The sequence below is a fragment of the Sapajus apella genome, unplaced genomic scaffold (genome assembly GCF_009761245.1).
Source record: "Sapajus apella isolate SASKATOON/1434 unplaced genomic scaffold, GSC_monkey_1.0 scaffold2, whole genome shotgun sequence".
Taxonomy (NCBI): domain Eukaryota; kingdom Metazoa; phylum Chordata; class Mammalia; order Primates; family Cebidae; genus Sapajus; species Sapajus apella.
This window is the reverse complement of record NW_022436942.1, coordinates 65,763,487-65,780,355: the sequence shown is the minus strand read 5'-3', so window position 1 is coordinate 65,780,355 and position 16,869 is coordinate 65,763,487. Positions and strand designations below refer to the sequence as shown.

The 16,869-nt window shown below is 45.9% G+C and overlaps 1 protein-coding gene across 5 annotated transcripts in view; it reads right to left on the bottom strand.

Annotated features, from left to right (window-relative positions):
• The window catches only part of BTBD11 (BTB domain containing 11), a 341,753-nt gene that overhangs the window by 48,998 nt on the left and 275,886 nt on the right, over nt 1–16,869 (bottom strand). For all 5 annotated transcript variants that reach the window (XM_032300222.1, XM_032300202.1, XM_032300213.1 and 2 more), the window contains one exon: nt 797–962. In XM_032300222.1, coding sequence (XP_032156113.1) covers nt 797–962 — 166 coding nt within the window. The remainder of the gene's footprint in view (nt 1–796; nt 963–16,869) is intronic.

Genomic DNA, 16,869 nt, shown 5'->3' with positions numbered 1-16,869 from the left:
AAAAAAAAAAAAAAAAAAAAGAATGTACATACACATATATATCTGTGTTTGTGTGTGTGTGTAATAAGCTCCTTGGTGGTGTTCAATAAAATTATTATAGCTGTAGTTAAATAAATAGTCCCTGTCATTTCCTCTCTGGAACTCATTGCATGAGGTGCCATGGGAGAAGCAGCCCCATCTGTCCCTTGTGACTTTCCATGTGAGACTCGCGTTTAAAACTGCTGTTTGTTTTTCTCTGTCCCTAATGGTTCACCACACAAGGCACCTTCCTAACTGGTGGGCCCACATGTCTCTGTACCTCAGTTTCAGGAGGTAGAGGGGATAGCTGCCTATCTCCGAGGTGCCTCCTAGGGTCCCCAGAATGACTTGTGTGTATCTTAAACATGCCCTAAAAGTTTGATGACATCTGTCTGGGCTTGTCCTGTGCAGGAACAGACAGACAAGTAGAGAACTAATTTTAACCACGCTGGAAAAAGGACTTGAAGGACAGACACTAAAGATAAATGATGGTTACATGGTGATGGCATTATTTCATTTCTGGAACGGGCCTATTTTTCCTCTCTTTTCCATTTCAGCTGCAATGATCACGTGCTACTTCTATAAAGATGAACCGGAATATTTTTATAAGACATTTTAAAAACTGAAGAAAAACACAAGCAAGCAAGCAATCTAAGCCGCCAGCAGGGGGAGCCTCTACCCAGCGCCTACGGTGGGGATTCACCCGCTGTCTCAGTCTGGCCAGGGGTGGTGCACGTGGAGGAGGTGGAGAGCCTGTTCAGACCCTCAGACCCTGTACCTGTTCGCTCATGGTGTTGATCCCATCTGGCCCCAGCAGAGACACCGCCTGCTTCACCAGGTCTGTTCGTCCACAGTTCAGCATCCGGAAACCCAGGTCCTGCTTAAACTTGGCTTCGATGGCCACTGCATCCAGCTTCCGAGATGCACAAAAGCAGTCGTCGGCCCTAAGGCGGGGAGAGACATCATGTGGGTGCAGCAGCTTCTCAGAGGCGTACAGGGTCAAATGCCACGGGAAGCACCCTGGGACTTTGCATTTTCTGAGGCTCCAATTAAAATGATTGCCTCCGGATGTCTCTTGATCCTTGGTCCTTCATAACTGCTGCAAAGCTGTCTAGTCTCCTGTGTGCTCCCATAGCATACTGAGCTAAGTATCATAATGACTAATCGTACTGAATATGTACTACGGACTAGGCACTCTTGCTAAACTCTTGGCATGAATTAATTCACTAAATCCCCACATAACCCAAGAAGTAAATCCTATGGCCCCTCTTACCCACGGGCAAACAGACACAGAAAAGGGACCTGCCCAAGGCTACCCAGTCTGAAAGCAGTAGAGCTAGGATTCGAACCCGGGGGTCTGTGTGGAGAGCTGGCTGTTCATCTACCATCCCCTGTCCTGAAATCACAGGACTTAACTATTTGCCTGTTTACTTGTCTGACTGTCTGCTCTAGGCTGGGGACTTCTGAGAGCAAGGGACTTGTCTGGCAGGCCTCTCCATCCCAGGGCTGGAGAAGTGTTAATGGGAGCTGAATGAACACAGAATGGGTGGATTCGCTGCATCCAAAACAGTCACAAGACAGAGAACCAGCAAGATCAAAAGGGAGTATAAATGGTAAGGTGCATAGGAAGGTGTCATCCAGCCAGCCCCGCGCATCGGGCATAGAGAGAGGTTAGGGAGTGGTGGGGAGGAGAATCAATGGAATCAAGAAGGTGCTACAAACTCTGCTTGTAAAGGATATTATTTCCTTCTCACAATGAACTGATCAATCATTAAACCAAATCACTAAGCATTTATTGAATACCTGTTTGTGATAAACTCTACTCTAGATGCTGAAAACACAAGAGTAAACATGTCACCATCTCAGCCCTTGGGGCCAGATTGTCTGGAAAGGAAAAAGACACAGGCCCAGGTTGTTATAATTTAATGTGGTAAATGCAAGGATTGAGGGGTCAGAGGCACGCAGGGTTACAGAACACGTGCGCTGTGGGAGTGCAAGGAAGCTGCCAGGCAGAGACCAGGGGATCCAGCAAGCCTCCCTGGGGGAGATGACCATTGAGCTATCTGTATCTTTATTTTACTTTTTGAGACAGGGTCTTGCTCTGACACCCAGGCTGGAATGCAGTGGTACAGTCATAGCTCACGGCAGCCTCAGACTCCTGGGCTCAAGTGATCTTCCTGCCTTAGCTTCCCTAGTAGCTGGGACTCCAGGGATGTGCCACCACACCCAGCTCATTAAAAATTGTTTTGTAAAGACAGGGTCTGTCTTGCCATGTTACCCAGGCTGCTCTAAAACTCCTGGCCTCAAGCAAACCTCTAGCCTTGGCCTCTCAAAGTGCTGGAATTACAAGCATGAGCAACTGCACCTGGCTTGTGCCTTAATTCAGAAGACAAGAGAAGAGAGAGCAGAAAAAGTTTGAGCAGGGCCAGTATGAGCAGAAGTATGGCGTTGAGACATGCAGGCTGTGTAAAGGTAATCACAGAGGTTTCAGCATTTTGGGGGCGTCAACTTCTAGGCAGAAGCTGAGGTAGGCAGGGGCTAGATCACAGAGGACCTGTGACGTCGTCTTTAGGGCTTCAAACATTATCCTTAAAAGCCATGAGGGGAGTGATATGGTTGGATGGACCAACCCTAGAGAAGATGGAGGGTGGGGCTGAGAGGCAGGGAGATGTGCTAGGGCCAACCAAACTCGCTGAGTGATGGAAGCCACTGCCCAAGTGCAAAGTGACGAGGGGCTGAGTTTAGACAGTGGCTGCTGGGATGGAGCAGAGGTGTGGACTCTATCTTCTCCACGTGTGCCTGCCTGCTTCTCAGATACGTACCACCCTTGCCCAGAGGCACGTGTGTCAGCTGGAGTCAGCTGTCCCAGACCTCCTCACATTCCCTGTACTTGCCGACTCAGCCGGTGGGAAATAAGGGCAGGAGCCAGGTGTTCGAGATTCCGGGGTCTGTTCCTGCCTCTAATGAACCCATTTTGTGGTCGAAGGAAGGGCAAAGTTTGTGAGGAATGAGAGAGGCCATTGTTCCAGGTTTATGGTGCTGAGACTCCTGAGCACCTGAGGAGTGAACACCCACGAGAGCAGTGGATGCGACGTGTGGGCCCCTGGCCTGTACCTGGGTTCCTGACACATCACTCATCTCTGCCTGTTGGGGGGAGGCTTGAAGACTATTCACAATGAGAACCCCAGGGGCAGGAGATGCTTTGGCTCTGGATGCTAGACACAAAGCTTTTGCTTCCGGCCACCAGGGGGAGCTGCCGGGACGCAGACAGACTCCAAGGACCTGAGCGGGGTCTGATCTGCACACCTGTCTCAGGAACTAAGCGTCAGGCCAGGCCTCTATTTGTAGGAGAGCCCTGGGAGGGACAATGAAAGGTACCTAGGGGCCCAGAGTTGATCAGAATCTGGACTTCAGGATTAAGACCTTTTCATGGCAGGTGGGAAAGTCGAGAACACCCCAATGCTGTTAGAAGGCTCCCCAGTGAAGACAGAGGGCCGCCCTGGCAGTGGGGGAGGACTGGCTGGAGGACCGGGGACTGGCTTCAGTCTGTGGTATCAGCATCCAAGACCTGATCCTCTAGGGCACAGAATGTGGCTGAGCCGTAGAGCTTCTTGGCCTAGCTTGCGGGGGCTTTGAACATGGCTCTCCTATAGCTGGGGTTACCAGATTTAACAAATAAAAATCCTTCAAAAATGTTTCATGGGACATATTTATACTAAAAACATTATCCATTGTTTATCTGAAACTGAAATTTAACTGGGTGTCCTGTCTTTTATCTGAGATAGGGCAGAGACTAGAGGCCCAGACAGAACACAAGAAGAAACCAGGGATCCTTCCAAAATGTAAATACAGCATCTATCTCCAGGGGAGAAGGGGGACCTTGGCTGTAGCTGTGGGCTTCATTCAAGGGACCAATGATCCCTAAAAAATGGAGCTTCAGGCAAAATGAACACAACAGAGGGAGGCAGGCCAGACTAAGACGGCAAGGTCCCAGAGCGCACATCACAGAGGCTTCCTGGAGAGGTGAGCACGGGTCTGGGTGTATCATACTGAAAAGCCTGAACCCTAGACTGGGGTTGTGTGTGCACAAATCCCAGGGAGGTATCAGATTTGACTCACTATAGAGAAAACCTTTTTTCTCACAGACCGCAATCCAATTCTGGAAGAAGCTGCTTTGTGAAAACAAGAGCTCCCTTCTTGCTGCTGTAAATTATTGTCACAGAAAGACACCCTTTGTAGCTTCTTCTTTGCTAATTTCCTTCTGATATCCTTCATGCTTGATGGATTCAATCAAATATGCATTTTTGCATGAAAAATACGCATTCTTCATTCCATGTGACTGGATAAATGTTACTGAACGCCTACCGTGTGCTGGGCCCCACACTACGGGGCTGCAAAGGTGGGAGGCACAGACCTGTGTTCACAGAACTCACAGACTCGTAAATGAATAATTCCAAGAACATCAGGAGAAGTGTTTACCAGCTATCGAGGTACTTGATTTTAATTAGAAAGAGACAAATGGCAAGAAAATTACCGTAGCTAAGATGATGATGATGATAATTGTTATTACAGGAAGCTGACATTTACTGAATTCTCACTATTGAAATGTAAGCTCTTTCCATGTATGAACTCACAACCATCACAACAGGTCCTGATGTGGGAGCTGCGGAAAGCCCCACTCCACAGATGAGGAAGCTTTAAGGGAACTGTCCAAATCACAGAGCTGGTAAGTGGTGAGCCAGGTTTTGACCCGATCCCCCATCCTGTCCCCTTCAGTGGGCCCTGGCCCTCTCCCTCCACCACACCTGTGAGTCCACACATATGGCTGCCTACTTGAACTCAGCTCTGGATGGCTCTCAGACCCTCAAATTGAGCAGGTCCCAAATGGAACGTTTTATTAATGCACCTATCCCCTCCCCCCAAACTTGTCCCTCAGTCACCCCATCTCAGTAAACGGCACCAATGGCCACCCAGGTACTAAGGCCAGAACCTTCTTTCATGCCCATATCCATTCCATCAGCCGTTGGTTTTGCCAATGAAATCCCAAATCCATGCACTTCTCTCCACCTCTGCTGCCCCATCTAGGCCTCCGAAGACCAGCATCCGTGTCTGAGATACCCAGTTACTGCCACAGCCTCCTAGCTGGTCTTCCTGCTTTCATCCTCCCCATCCAAACCAGTCTCTTACACAAGGGCTTAACACATAGAGCCATGTTATGCCCCTGCTTAAAATCTTCCACTGCCTCCCAGGGTACTGAGGATAAATCCAGCTCTCCAGGCGGGGCCTGCTGGGTGCTACAGGCTCTAGGCCCCACCCCCTTCCCAGCTTCCCTTCCTCCTTCACTCTGCACCAGCGACTCTCCTCTTTCTTCTGTCCCTTCAACAGGCAGGGGCTTTCCTGCCTCAAGGACTCAGCTCCTGCTGTTTCTTCCCCCGGAAGGTCCTTCCCCTGGCTCTCTGCAGGACATCTCTGACACGTCCATCCAAGCCAGGGCTCTCCAGGCCAATTTCGTCTGTCTCCTTGTTAGCATTTTTCACAGTTTGTGACTATTTTGTTTACTTAGAAAGTATCTGTTTTTTTTCCAATAGCATGTCAGCCTCCAAGGGGCAGGACCTCGTCGTCTGCTGTATACCCATCAGTGCCTGTGCCTGACACAGACTGCACCAATGCACAGGTGAGACATGCATGACCCACCATGTTCTTTTAAAAAGGCTAATTACACTTTAACCATTAAGCATGGTATGTATTTATGGTGCACCACACGAATACACTGTGATATGGTTAAATCAAGCTAATCGCCATAAGCATGACCTCACATAGTTACTGTTTATTTATGGTGAGATCCTGTGGTGTTTGTCTTTCTGGGCCTGGCTTATTTCACTTAACATAATGTCCTCCAGGTTTATCGACTTTGTCAAAATGACAGGATTGCCTTCTTTTTTTTTTTTTAAGGCTGAATAGTAATTCCATTGCGTATATATACCACATTTTCTTTATCCATTCCTCTGTTGATAGGCGGGTTGATTCCACATTTTGGCAATTGTGAATAGTGCTGCAATAAACATAGGAGTGCGGAGATCTCTTTGATGCACTGATTTCATTTCCTTTGGATGTAAAGCCAGTGATGGGATTGCTGGATCTTATAGTTCTATTTTTAATTTTTTAAGGAACTTCCGTACTGTTTTCTATAATGGCTGTAGTAATTTACATTCCCACCAGCAGTGTACAAGGCTTTCTCTTCTTGACACCTTTGCCAACACTTTTATATTTCATCTTTTCGATAACAGCCGTTCTAAGAGGTGTGAAGCAATATCTCATTGTAGTTTTAATTTGGATTCCCTGATGATTAGTGATGTTGAGCATTTTTTCATATACCTGTTGGCCATTTATATGTCTTCTTTTGAGAAATGACATGTTTAGGACCTTTGCTCATTATTTTATTTCTCTCTGTTGCCCAGGCTGGAATGCAGTGGCGTGATCTTAGCTCACTGCAGCCTCCACCTCCTGGGTTCAAACGATTCTTCTGCCTCAGCCACCTGAGAAGCTGGGATTATAGGCATGCACCACCATGCCCAGCTAATTTTTGTATTTTTAGTAGAATTTAGTAATTTTTGTATTTTTAGGGGTTTCTCTATGTTGGCCAGGCTGATCTCGAACATTTGAGCTTAGCCTCCCAAAGTGTTAGGATTACAGGCGTGAGTCACCACACCTGGCCTTCACTCATTTTTTTAATCGGATCATTTCCTTGCTCTTGAGTTGAGTTCCTGATATACTTTGGATATTAACCTTGTATCAGATGTATGGTTTGCAAGTATTTTCTCCCATTCCATAAGTTGTCTCTTCACTCTGTTGATTGTTTCCTTTGCTGTGCAGAAGCTTGTTAATTTGATGCACGCCCATTTGTCGATGTTTGCTTCTGTTGCCTGTGCTTTTGGAGTCATCACCAAAAAAATCATTGCCCAGGCCAATGTTACGGAGGTTTCACCTGTGTTTTCTAGCGATTTTATAGTTTCAGGTCTTACATTTTGAGCTGATTTGTGTACATGGATGACAAAAGGGTCTAATTTCATTCTTCTGTATGTGGATATCCAGTTTCCCCAAAATCTTTTACTGAAGAGACTGTCCTTTCCCATTGTGTGGGCTTCATTCTTGAGAGCAGACCCCCAGGAGGCATCTGTTTATCAATAATCCCTTGGTCATCCAAAATAAATAATAAACAATGGTTCTGGTTATACTGAATTTTACCAGCTAAGTCAGGCAAGTAAACTAGAGCAGGTAAGAAACATTTTCCATAAAAATCTATGGCAACTCTGCCTTTCTGTTCAACTTGATTTGTCAGAAACGTTTAACTCTGTGAGAAAATACGTTCCTGTAGCATTGCTGTAAATGTGATTGAGAACCCCATACAGTCTTTCCAGAAAGTCCCTGAAGGATCTCTACGACTGTAAAGCAGCATGCCCCTCCGCGGCCCAGAGAAATAAGTGTGCCCTCCTGAGTGCCTGACTTACTTATGCAGAAATCTATTCAGCTGGTCAGCTGGGGCATCACTAGAAGGCAACCAACTTTATGGTTTTCCCTTCAAGTGGCTTTCAATGACACGGTAAAAAACCTGATGAATTTAAGTGAGAGGGCAGCTTACCGAGGTGGTCAATTTCTCTGATTTCTCAAGTGCCCCAGCCCTGAGAGACAGGCTCAATACCTTCCACCACTTCAGGGACATGACTTCAGAAGGATGTTTTCCAGGAGGCCTGAGGACAACAAGTGATGGCATTGCTTTCTCTCCCTTGGGAAGGAGGCAGTCCCGAGGTGGGGAGTTAATGCATTCTGCTGATCCCTGAATGCCGTCTGAGTGCCAAATGCAAGCTGGTGAGGCTCTGGACATCTGTATGCATTTATTATGTTTTAAAGCTAGCATAGAAATTATGAGCATAAACCCTGCTCTCTTAAATCCCAAATCTGCTACTTGGCAGTTGTGTGATCTTGGGGCCAGTTACTTAAACACTTTGTTGTTCAGTTTTCTCATCTGTACAGTGAACTTAGTAATACCTTCTTCATAGGATTCTGAATATGAATTAAATGAGATAATTTGTGTATAATGCTTAGCAGAGTACAGCGCTCAGCACACAGCCCTCATTAAGTGTCAGAGTGCAGACTTTGGAAAGAATATACTGTATTTGGAAGAAGCAAATACAGAGACACAGAGACTACAGTCCAGGTGTTTTTGAAGGTCTCAAATTAGATATCATATCTAACAAATACCACCAGAGTCACAGTAGACCTTACCCAGCGGGGGAAACCCCGGCCCCTGGGAAGGCTGCCATCCCCATCCAGCATGGTTTTGCAAGTGATAGCAGAGTGTGGGGATGGAGTCAGTGCTCGACGTTTCTGGAATAGTTCAGAGCCCCTTAGAGTGCTGTTGGCCTACCCCACCAGGCTCGTGGCCCTCCTTTTTCTCTCCGATTCCAAGGACCAATCCTGACTTCACTGTTGCTAGAGGTAACTGACAGGTCCCAGCTTCCCTGCGAGTTTTACTTTGGTGTAAATCTGTTAAGCCCACCCTCGAGGATCTGCGCTCAGAAGCCAGACTGCCCGGGTTCATCCCTTGGCTGTGCCCTCACTCACCAGGCAACCTGGCACAGCGGTAATTTCATTTTGTTTTCTCATATGTAAAACAGGAACACTAATCTTAATTAGTATGCTTTATTTACTTAACAAATACACAGCACTTACTCTGTACCAGGCATATTATAAGCTTTTTACAAATATCAACTTGTTTAATCCTCAAAATAACCCTATGATGAAGGCATTATTATTTTAAATCTATTTCAAAGATAAGGAAAATTGGGCACAGAGAGGTTAATCAACTTGCTCATTGTCACACAGCTGAGTAGGAGTCAGGATTTGAACCCAGCAGTCTGGCTCCATAGTCCATCCTGCTGATCGCTCTGCATGGCCCAGTTCTTAGTGACGTGCTGCCAAACACTGGGCTGCTGTGGCTTGGAAGCACAGGCTTCCAAAGGAATTCCTCATACTATGACTCTGGAATCCTGTACCCCAAAAAGCCCATGCAGCCCCAACAACCATGATCACTCATACAAACACCACCCTTTATTACATGCTTATTGTGTTTCACACGGTGTGCTAAATAGCCAATTTTCACCACTTGAATTGATCCTCTCTTGGGAGGAGACCATTGTTATTATTCACATTCTACCAGCAAGGAAACTGAGGCTAAGGTCTGAGTGTCTGACACCAAAGCCTTTGCCCTCATGGAGGCAGGAGAGACTAGTGCCTAAGACCAAAATTCACATCCTAGTACTTACTTGAGAAGGGATCTTGGACAGGGGAAAAAAAACCTCTCTAAGCCTCAGTTTCTCCCGCTACCAAACAGCGATGAAAATAGTCCTCACTGTCTACATCTGCAATGAGGTTTAAGAGAGATAATACTTTTGAACTGCTTAGCACGGTGTGTGATGATAATGATTGCCTAATACATGGAATGTGTAATTCATGGCTATGATTTTATAATTGCAGGTCCTCTCTCCAGGGATTTAATCAGGCCATCTGGACACCCCGCTCCACCATCCTTCAGCCACACAATCCTCCAATCCCAGGGCAGGTCTGTCCTTGCTGCCAAGGCCTTTTCCAGTTGTTCTGCAACCCGGCCCCTCTGAGCCCAGCCCTCCCTGTGGCCTATCACTTGCAGGGCCTCGTGAGAGCTCTGCTGTGGCTCCAGTGGCTTCTCACTTCCCTGTCCCTGTGTTTCTGTTCTCATTCATCTGGGTCTCACCAGCAGGTTGGCAGTCTGTGACAGAGCAACTTCCAAGCCACCTCTCCGAGGCAGCAGCCATCTGCCTGGGGAGCCGCGTGAGAGGAAATGTCACTTTTCCTTGCTCACATGGAAGATTCCCGAAGCCCCCCATTGCAGGGTGCGGGCTGAGGTGTCTGGCTGTTGTGGGGAGAAATGTGAGAGGATGCAGCCCCACTCTGCTGCTCGGGCCTTGGGATCTGTGGTTTGGGTTACACTATGGCTCTGTCCAGAAGTTAGATTAGTTGTCTTGGAAGAGAGCAAAGATAATAATCACCACTTATAGACAGCTTCCCTAACGCACTATCGTTCATACAACAACGATGACTGGCATTTATAGACAGCTTTTCATTTGTTAAGCATTTCACATATAATAGCTCACTTAAATCTTCAAAATAACCCCATAAACTGTGGACTGTTATGCTCATTTTACAGAAGAAAAATTGCAGCATCGACGTTGCATATCACTCGCTCAAGGTCGTATAGTTTGTAGGTGAGGGAGCTGCCATTCAACCCAGGCATCCTGACTCCTCAGCCCACACTTGCATCTTGCTTAAACCCTCAGGAACCCCAAAAGGTAAGTTTTCATGTCCTATTTTTACAGATGAGGAAATAGAGACTCAGAGGAGTTACATATATGGCCTTAAAGTCACTCAGCTCCTTAGACTTCAATTTCAACCCAGACCTGTCTCATTCCAAAGTCCAGGCTCAAGTAAGACCTGCGTTTGTAGGTCAGAGCCCTTACTCCATCCCGGGCCAATCCACAGAATTCAACATTACCGAACCCCCACTCTGTGCCACACACTGGGGATTGATTCAGAGAGCCCAAAAGGATGTCTGTGATTTCTGCTCTGGAGAACCTCAGAGTCTAAGGGAAGTACCATCATTCATTCATTCATTCATACAGACCTTTTTTTTAGCTTTTATTATTATTTTTAATTAGCACATAGTAATGCCCACATGCATATTTACTGAGCTCCAGTACCGGCCAGGCACTGGATTGGGTGCTGTGATACAGCAGCAAGTGAGTCGGAGGGGGGCCCAGCCTCACAAGGCCGTCGTGGAAAAGGAAGTGAGCTGTTTGGCTACCCGGGTAACTACATAATTGAAAATGAAGGTACGTGGGGAGAAAAATGAGAGGGCAACATCAACTCAAAATAGTTAGTGTTGTATAGTGTTTCATATTTCACATTTCTTCGTGGGCATAACAGAGAGGGATGGTATCCAGTAGACAATAATGCTGATCTCACTTGTCTGGATACTCGGGAAGTCACTGAGGGGCGGCCGGGGAACTAGTGGAGTTGAAGGGCACGCTGACACAGCACGTGATCTTGCTGGGTTACCCTGGGCAAACTATCCCATCTGTGGCTGCGCTTCCATGCTCTCATCTATTAAATGGGGAGAACAGTACATATGTGTTAAGAGTTTGGTGCGGATGAAGTGAGATCGTGCCCATGAATCTGTTTTTGTCAGGCTGGGGCGCTGTTTCTGGGCAGGCACTGAGAAGAGTGGGATGTGTAATATTCATGCAGAGTAGGAATGTCTAGAGGATGTGGACCTGAGCAGCCATTTGAAACGCAAAGGAAACACTCCAGGCAGTCAACACCCCAACACCTGTTCAGGAGCTCTGGGGAGTCTCATGGTGGCCTTGAAACCACCTAAACCAAGCATGGCAGACACGGTTCAGCTTGTGCATCAACTCTGGTTCACTGCTGTGGTTGACTGGAGGATGGTGTTAAGGGGCATTCTGAGGCCATGTCCAGACTCAGCCAGGAAGAAAGAACACCCAGGCCCTAGAGAACAGTTCTGAATGCAACTGGGAATGCAGGAGCAGAGACAGGGTAAGGGCCCAGATGAATGTGGTTCTATCGCAGCTGTGTCACCCATTAGCTGTGTGACTTTGGACACATCACATTTCTTCTAAAAGCTTTAGTTTCCTTGTCTGTAAAATCAGGCTGTCAGGTTAGTCAAGCTCTCGGCTATCTCCCAGCATGGACATTCCCTGAGTTATCACGTGTCTTCTGGTACTCACGACCCATTCTTTACTGTGTAATAGCTTTTCTCCCTTACTCTATCCCAACACATTAGCTTCTCTGTTTTTGCTCTTATTTCATGAAAACATTTACTCTTGTGGCCAAGAAGATCACCTGGGAAAGAAACATGTGGCAATGAGTTTTAACCGTCCCCATCATTGCGCTCCACTTCTTCCTCACAGTAATATAGAATCACCTGTGTCACTGAGTTTTGACTGGATATGGGGCCACATAGCTAGGGAATACATTTTCCAGACTGTGTGGCTGCTACAGGCGTGTGATTAAGTTCTCACCAACAAAACATGAGCAGAAGTGGCATGGGTAGCATTTGTGCCCAGTGGTGAGCTGAAGCCAGATCTTGCTGGCTTGTGAAAGGCAACTGTGTCCATCTTCCCCACCCTGTGTTCAGTGACATCTCTTTGCTAACTTGAAATCAGCCACACTGGGGGTATTTACACCATAGATGTTGGCAAACACTGCAAACCACAGCCCTCACTACCCTCCTGGGACAGATAATTGTTAAACATTTACCAGCATGACATGATGTCATTTGCTTAAAAGGAAGCTCCTAGCTCTGACTTTCCCTTTGCCCCTTTCCCCAGCTGATAAGCAGACTTGCCAGTGTCCTAGCTCTGACCATGCAGGTGAGCCTAATGTTCTAGGGAAGACTTATTTTTAAAAGGCAACACAGTCAATAATTTAGGCTTGTAGGCCATATGGTCTTTGTTGTAATTACTCAATTCTGCGGTTAGAGCTTGAAAACAGTAAACAAATAGGTATGGCTGTGTTCCAATAAAACTTTATTTAAAAAACAGAGGGCTGAGCCAGGGGCCATAGTTTGCTAGCCCCTGCTTTCAAGGAATTGCAAAGCAACAAGATGAAAAGAACTTGGGTCCTCAAAAGATCCTGTGGAGAAGTCACCCCACCAGCCTGCAATGGCTGATATATTACACGAGAGAGAAATATCATCTCTCTGAGTTAAGCCACTGTACTCTGAAATCACTCTGTTATGGCAGCTGGCCATCTATCTAATACATTAACTCAGAAAATACCTGCCTGCTATGGTATCCCCAATAAAACTAATTGAAATGTAATTGCCACTGTGATAGTGACGTGAGGTAGGACCTTTGGAAGGTGATTGTGATGAGAGCTCTGTCCTCAAGAATGGATTAATGCTACTGTCACGGGAGTGGGCTAGTTACTGCGGAGATGAGCTCCTGATAAGAGGATAAGTTCAGCTGCCATTCTCTCTCTCTCCTGCATGCTCACTTGCCCTTCTGCCATGGGATGACTCTCACCAGATGCTGGTGCCACGCTCTTGGACTTCCCAGACTCTAGATCTTTGAGCCAACTAAAGCTCTTTTCTTTATAAATACCCAGTCTGTGGTATTCTGTTGTAGCAACAGAAAATGGACTAAGACAATGCCCATTATGGCTATTCTCCTCATAGGTCAGAATGGAAACATGTCTTTCCTGGAATTTACACGGCCAGATCTGGCTGCTTTCTCCAATTTCCTAATTTCTGGAGCTCGAGATAAGAATGTTAGAATCTGCAGACACAGAATATCTAGGAGAGTAGGGGTTTCATTTACGAGAGTCTGGTGGTGCATTTATGGCCCACAGGGCATAAAAAAAGCACAACCATGTGCCATTGAGTTTGTCTGTGGTTACACTTCAGCCTGTCTGGTAGGACTCTAAGGGAGGCACCAGGGTTGCAGGTGTCTGCTGTGTCCAGCCCTAGATTCTCAGTTTACTGGACACCTGAATAAAGTCAGCCTGAGATGGGACAAGACTAGGATTTGCTGGTTTATGCTTTTGTTTAAAAGCAACCCAGTGATTCTCCAAGAGCCAAAAGGAAAGCTACGTTCTGTTCTTATCGTGAGGCAAGGAGGTCTGACTGGAAGACAACTTAAGGAAGGGGGTGGGTGGAGGGTTAAGGAGAGTAGGGAGGGAAGGAGGGAGAGGCTCTTGGCCTGGGAGCAGAGGGGAAACCTCTAGGGCTTGTGGCCAATGCAATCCTAAGACTCAGGCTCTGAGCCAAGTGTTCGAAGACCATTTGTATTTTTTGTTGTTTGTTTGTTTTGTTTTTGAGATGGAGTCTTGCTCTGTTGCCCAGACTGGAGTGCACTGGCGCAATCTCAGCTCACTGCAACCTCTGCCTCCTGAGTTCAAATGATTCTTCTGCCTTAGCCTCCCGAGTAGCTGGGATTACAGGTGTCCACCAACACGCCCAGCTAATTTTTGTGTTTTTAGTAGAAACGGGGTTCCACCGTGTTGGCCAGGCTGGTTTTGAACACCTGACCTCAAGTTATCCGCCCACCTCAGCCTCCCAAAGTTCTAAGATTACAGACGTGAGCCACTGCGCCTGGCCAAATTTGAAAACTTTTATGTGGGGCGTACACTGGCTCCATTCTCCCTGTTGCCCCACATCCAGCTGGGCCCACCTGCGTGTTTCCTGCCTGGACCTGGTGGCATTTGCAATTGGATCCTTGACTGGAATAGGCTGCAATGTGATATGTTCTAGTGTTACAGATGAATATTAAGAAGCAAATACTTTAAGAAATCTTCGTTAATTAATTCTTGTCACCTATTAAATGTCAAACAGTGTGCTAGGCATTCTTGAGTGCTTCCATACCTAATATTTTATTGATTTGCAAATAATAATAATTATAGCAAATGTATAGCAAATGTGTGCCAGGAACTATTCTAATTATATACACACGTAATATTTATAAACATATAAGTGAATATATGTGTGTGTGTGTGTATATATATATATACACACACACACACATACTTATATAAATATTACCTATACCTATATGTGAATGCATATATAACATATGTATATAAATATACATGCATATATATACTCATTCACATATATGATCTTATCTAATCCTTACTTCAATCCTATAAAATTCATCTTCATTTTTCAGAAGACAAAATGACAGCACAGAGAGGCTAAGAAACTTGCCCAAGGTCACACAGCTGGTCAGTAGTAGAACTGAGATCTGAAACCAGGCAGGCTATTGCTGGAGCCTGTTCTTCCTGCCCAACTCCACTGCCCCTCTGTACTATCAAAGGCCTTCCACATTCTGTTAAATTCTCTTTCAATGCTGCTGTCTGGGCAGCTAACTACTAGATGCCAGACACTGGGTAGGGTGCCAAAGAAATATATATTCCCAGCCGATGCGGTGACTCACGCCTATAATCCCAGCACTTTGGGAGGCCGAGGGGTGGATCATGAGGTCAGGAGTTTGAGATCAGCCTGACCAACATGGTGAAACCCTGTCTCTACTAAAAACACAAAAATTAGCCAGTCATGGTGGCACATTCCTGTAATCCCAGCTACTCAGGAGGCTGAGGCAGGAGAATCATTTGAACCTGGGATGCGGAGGTTGTACTGAGCAGAGATCGTGCCACTGCACTCCAGCGTGGGTGACCCAGCGAGACTTTGTCTCATGTAACTATATATATATATATCCTCATCATAGGCTTCAGGTTCCAGGCTCTCTTGCCATGCTCCTTTGGGAAGTTCCCCACCTCTCACATATTTCTTTTCCCCTCATTGCAGCCAACAAGGCTTCTCACTCTGAACACACATTTCCCTACTGCTTTCTTGCCTGTATGCATGGGGTGCTCCTCACATCAAATCTGCGCCCCTGTGGCTTGCTTTTCTTCAAAGCGCATTCTAGAAACAGATCCCATACAAAGCTTCTGACTTGCAGGGTCCCAGAATGTCAGTGCCAAAAGAGACTGCACAGCCCAACGCCTTACCTTCCTATAATCAGGAAACTAGAAGCCCTAGAAGGACTGACTAATTTATCTGAGTCACAGCCATATTTAGGAATAAAATCCATCTTTTTTTCCAAAGTCATTCAGCAAGTCTTTCTGTGAACACATTTAGGTTTGTATAGGTCAGTCATTCTCAACCACGGGTGATTTTTGTCACCCAGGGGACATTTGGAGACATTGTTGGCTGTTACACAAAAGAGGTGCTGCTGGTATCTAGTAGGTAGAAGTGAGGATGCTGTTAAACATCCCACAGTGCATAGAGTGACCCCACAACAACTCCCAGCAACAAAGAATTATCCAGCCCCAAATGTCATAGTGCTGAGGTTGAAAACCCTGGTGTAGGGTAATACAAATTTTTTTGCATCATCTTTTATATATCAAGTAGTTCCCATTATGGGATTTTGTAAGCGTGACGATAAAATGGTGCCTTCAGAAATGAGTTGTGAAATGGCAAATCAGAGGACTCTATGCCTGCAAGAGACTTGGACACTATCGCCCCCTCCTCAACACACTTTCCCAAGAAAGCCCGAGTCAAACTCCCTTTCATAGGCTTCCAGTCTCCTAGTTGATGAGTGTTTTTCTTTTCTTTTGGGTAGCAAAAAGATGAACAAATTGAGAATGCTTTGTGCTGAGGTAAGTCACACCAAGGTCTCTGTGCACCTTTCTAAGAAAGAAAAAAAAATTATATTATCTCAGCAAATGGAACATGTAACGCTTGCAAAAGTTCCTGAGAGAAATCTTTGTCCAAAAATCATGCCCACTTGCTGTTTAATGCTGCTACTAAAGTACAGAAAAGAACCAGCTCATTAAACCTGCCTTAGGTAAGGTAAAGTAAATGATTCCAAGTCCTCCTCCCTGCCAATTCTTTATGACTTGGGAGAGATACCAAAAGATAAAAATTCTGGGTCTGTCTGAATATGTTTAAAAATATTTATCTCAAAAGAAAGGGCTGCAAACACCGAGGATAATGAAACTATGGCGCTCATGTCTGAATGTGCTGTCACGTGATTTTGAGTAGAAAATGACGAGGCGGCATTATCTTGCTTCAGCATCATGGCTTATGTTCAAAGAGTCAAAAATGAAGGCTACCTCCAGAGAAGGAGTCAACTCTGATTAAGGATATAAGCCCTTAATGCATCCCCTTTGGCAGAGACTGGTTGCTATCTTTCAGACCTTACCTTTTTTATGTGTTGTTGCAGGTCTTGAATTTTT